The sequence below is a fragment of the Trachemys scripta genome, chromosome 24, assembly GCF_013100865.1.
Source record: "Trachemys scripta elegans isolate TJP31775 chromosome 24, CAS_Tse_1.0, whole genome shotgun sequence".
Lineage (NCBI taxonomy): Eukaryota > Metazoa > Chordata > Testudines > Emydidae > Trachemys > Trachemys scripta.
Genome location: NC_048321.1, coordinates 12,953,267 through 12,957,199, shown reverse-complemented (window position 1 = coordinate 12,957,199; position 3,933 = coordinate 12,953,267). Strand labels below are relative to the sequence as shown.

At 45.9% G+C, this 3,933-nt stretch overlaps 1 protein-coding gene across 1 annotated transcript; it reads left to right on the top strand.

The window, feature by feature from the left end:
- The first annotated feature begins 1,343 nt into the window (after nucleotides 1-1,343).
- On the top strand, nucleotides 1,344-2,201 carry LOC117869878 (N-formyl peptide receptor 3-like). The gene has a single exon (XM_034756982.1). The coding sequence runs from the start codon at nucleotides 1,344-1,346 to the stop codon at nucleotides 2,199-2,201; it is 858 nt and encodes a 285-aa protein (XP_034612873.1).
- The last annotated feature ends 1,732 nt before the right edge of the window (nucleotides 2,202-3,933 follow it).

Sequence of the window (3,933 nt, the reverse complement as noted above, 5' to 3'; positions counted from 1 at the left end):
TGCGTCCCCCAAAACACGGGTAAGGAAATTAGGTAAACCCTCCAGCTGTTCCACTGGATCTCATTCTTCCCCCACCCCAACTATCTCCTGGATCTCCCCTCTTCCCGCTGTCCCTATCCCCTCCCCTCATCTGCTCCATATAGAGCCAGTTGAAATTATTTGTAGATGCTGTTGTCATAGGCCAGGGTCCCCCATCATACTGGGTGCTGAACAGACCCCGACTAAGGTTGGGGGCTCCATCATTGCAGGCAGTGAACAGACCCTGTCTGAGGTCGGGGGCCCCATCACGCCAGGCACTGCACAGACTGGGCACAATGAGCTCACACTCTCAACAGACAAATCTTTGGAGGGGAAACTGAGTCGGGGGCCATGACGTGACTTCTCCAACCTCCCCAAGCAATTGAGCTCCAGACTCTGGGATGGGACCCAGGCATCCTGACTCCCCATCTAACCACTAAAATAGACTCTTGCAATATCCTTCCTTTTGGCTTGTTCCTGGTCTCTTCTTCCTCTTGTGTTTTGCCGGGTGTCTTTTTTGTCATTGTTTTTTCAATCTTAATTTTCTCCTTCTTGGAAGCTGTTCTCCATCACTTCAGGTTTTTACAGAGGGGGTCTTTAAGTGGGGATTTTGCCCGCCCGGCTTCACTATCTCACCCTCCCAAAATGGCTGAAACCACATAAAACCTCCAATTCAAAATGAAGGGGGCAGGGAGGAGGAGAATCACTTACAAAAAATCCATTATTTCAAAAGAAAGGGGGAGACGATCATTCCTTAATTTTTTTTTTAACCAAGATGGGAATAACCAGCTCCTTTGGGAAACTAACAGCAAGAAGATTATTTCAGAATTTTGGTCAGCATTCGGTGGGAGGGGTCTCTCCTTTCTCTGTCTGTGCATCCTGGAGTATCCCCCCCCCAATTGTCCACTGCCCCTTTCCTAGAAATCCAACTTTTCAGCAAGAAGGTGAATTATTTTTTTAAATATTTCATTTAGTTGAAAATATTATGTTAAAACAAATACATTCGGGCAGAGAATAGGCACAAGTCCTGCATCTTGGCAGGGTGGTAGACCAGATGACCCTTGTGGTCCCCTTCTAACCCTCTGGCTCTGTGCTTCTAAGGTCTTTGAACCATTGGTGCCATTGGCCTAAAAGTATTTGATCCTGTTTGAATTCAACTCAGGATCAGGGGAGTTTATAAACTCTGTGGCTGAGTCGCTCTGTTCTGGTCCTCACCTGGAGCCCGTTTCATTGCTCTTCCTTCCTTTGCTCAGGACAACGTCTGCGCTGCCCCCGCCGAGCCCTGAGGAGAAGGAGGGGATATCGTGACTTCAACCCCTCTGAGAATGGTGTTCCCAATCCTCTCTCTGGTGCTGAGTGGCGTGGCCTTGCTCGCCGGGCTGCCGTTGAATGGATATGTCATCTTCGTCAACAGCTTCCGTATGGAGAGGACGGCCAGCGCCGTGTGGTTCCTGAACCGGGCCGTGGCCGATTTCCTCTTTATCATTTTCCTGCCCTTCAGATTCATCTTCATCCTGAGCTTAGACCGGGCCAAGATACTGAACAACACCATTACCTCCCTCCACATGTTCTCCAGCGCCTTCCTCCTCACGGCCCTCAGTGTCGATCGCTGCATCCTCGTGACACACCCTGAGTGGACCCGGAACCACCGCACGCCCCGCCTGGCTTTCATGATTGTTATGGGCCTGTGGGCCCTGTCTCTTGGGTTCAGCTTGCGGTATGGGGATCTCTGGGAATCCCTCCTCTCACATGACAGTATCAGCACGAATGTCCCACTAAATGAAGGGAAGGTGAAAGCCGCTGTTGCAATCCAGTTCCTGGTCGGGTTTCTGATCCCATTAGCCTTGATCTTGATCCCAACCTTCTACATCGTTCTAGCTGCCAAGCTGAGATGGGACAGGCTGATCCAGTCCACCAAGCCACTCAAGATCCTTCTTGGCTTGATCCCGACCTTTTTCCTCTGCTGGCTGCCGTATCACGTCTTCTCCTTCCTGCTGATCTCACCTAAGTACCCCCTTTCTTTTCTTGTCACAGAAAGCAATTTTGCTTGTGTCCTCTCATATTTCAACAGCTGCCTCAACCCCATCTTCTACCTGACCATGGAGGAAAAGTTTCTGAGGTACCGGCAACGTGCACGCGACCCCCAAACCACTGACAACTCGGAGCCGGAGACGGCTGAATAGGGGAATGGGTGGAATTGTTGACATTTGTATGGAGAAAGAATTCTGTTCGCTGGGACATGTAACTTCCTCTTGACCCCAAAATTGTCTTTTTTAGCAAGTGACTTTTTTGGCCTTATTCGTAGACGAGCCACAAGAATGGTTACTGGATTAGAAAACCTGCCTGGGAGTGAGAGATTCAAGGAGCACAATCTATTTAGCTGAACAAAGAGAAGGTGAAGGGATGACTTGATCACAGTCTGTAAGTACCTAGATGGGGAACAAATATTTAATAACGGGCTCTTCACTCTAGCAGAGGAAGGTCTCACATTATCCACTGAACAGAAGTTGGACCTAGACAAATTCAGACTGGAAATGAGGTGTAAATTTTTAACGATCAGAGTAACTGACCATTGGAGCAATTTCCCAAGGGTCATGGTGAATCCTCCGTCACCGGCAATTTTAAATTAATTGGGGATATTTTTCTAAAATCTCTGCTCTAGGCATGGTTTGGGGGCAGTTCTCCGGCCTGTGTGATCAGGGAGGTCAGACGAGATGATCACAATGGTCCCTTCCAGCCCTGGAATCTATGAATCTGTCATTTTAACGAAATGTATTAGAGTTTTGCTTTTGTTAATTTTTAGAGCATTTTAGGCTGTTTGGTTCTTTGTGGTCTGATCTTTCCTACATGTCCTTATTCTTCTCATTTCATCTTTGCTCCCATTGGGGCTCCAGCTCTTCTTCTTCCCTGTGTTTGTTGAAGATCAACGGGTCTATGAAAGGGAAGCATTTTCAAAAGGATCTACGTTCTATTTTTGAAAGTGTTTAGGCCCGTAGGAACCTTGCTGAAAGTCAATGAGACATAACATAAGAACATAAGAATGGCCATACTGAGTCAGAACAAAGGTCAATCTAGCCTAGTACCCTGTCTTCTGACAGTGGCCAGTGCCAGGTGCCCCAAAGGGAATGAACAGAACAGGGAATCAGCCAGTGATCCATCCCCTGATGCCCATTCCCAGCCTCTGGCAAACAGAGGTTATGGACATCATCTCTGCCCATCTTGACTAACAGCCGCTGATGGACCTATCCTCCATTAAATTATTCAGTTCCTTTTTTAACCCTCTTGTTTGTTTTAAACCTGGCAACTCTTAATTTGATTTGGTGACCTCTAGTTCTTGCGTTATGGGAAGGAGTTAATAAAACTTCCATATTTACTTTCTCCACACCAGTTAAGATTTTATAGAGCTCTATCATATCCCCCCTTAGTCGTCTCTTTTCCAATTTGAAAAGTCCCAATCTTATTAATCTCTCCTCATATGGAATACGTTCCACACCTCTAATGATTTTTGTTGCCCTTTTTTTTTACCTTTTCCAATTCCAATATATCTTTTTTTAGATGGATTTATATAGAGGCAATATGATATTTTCATTCTTATTCTCTATCCCTTTAATGATTCCCAACATTTTGTTCACTTTTTTTGACGGCCGCTGCACATTGAGTGGATGTTTTCAGAGAACTATCCACAATTACTCCTAGATCTCTTTTTTGAGTGGTAACAGCTAATTTAGACCCCATCCCATTTTATGTGTATGGTTGGGATTATGCTTTCCAATGTGCATTACTTTGCATTTATTAACATTGAATTTCATCTGCCATTTTGTTGCCTAGTCACCCAGATTTGTGAGGTCCCTTTGTAACTCTTTGCAGTCAGCTTTGGACTTAACTATCTTGTGTAGTTTTGTATCATCTGCAAAT

What these genes read in the sequence shown, in the direction of transcription:
- LOC117869878 (XM_034756982.1), top strand. Translation starts at nt 1,344, where the DNA reads ATGGTGTTCCCAATCCTCTCTCTGGTGCTGAGTGGCGTGGCCTTGCTC.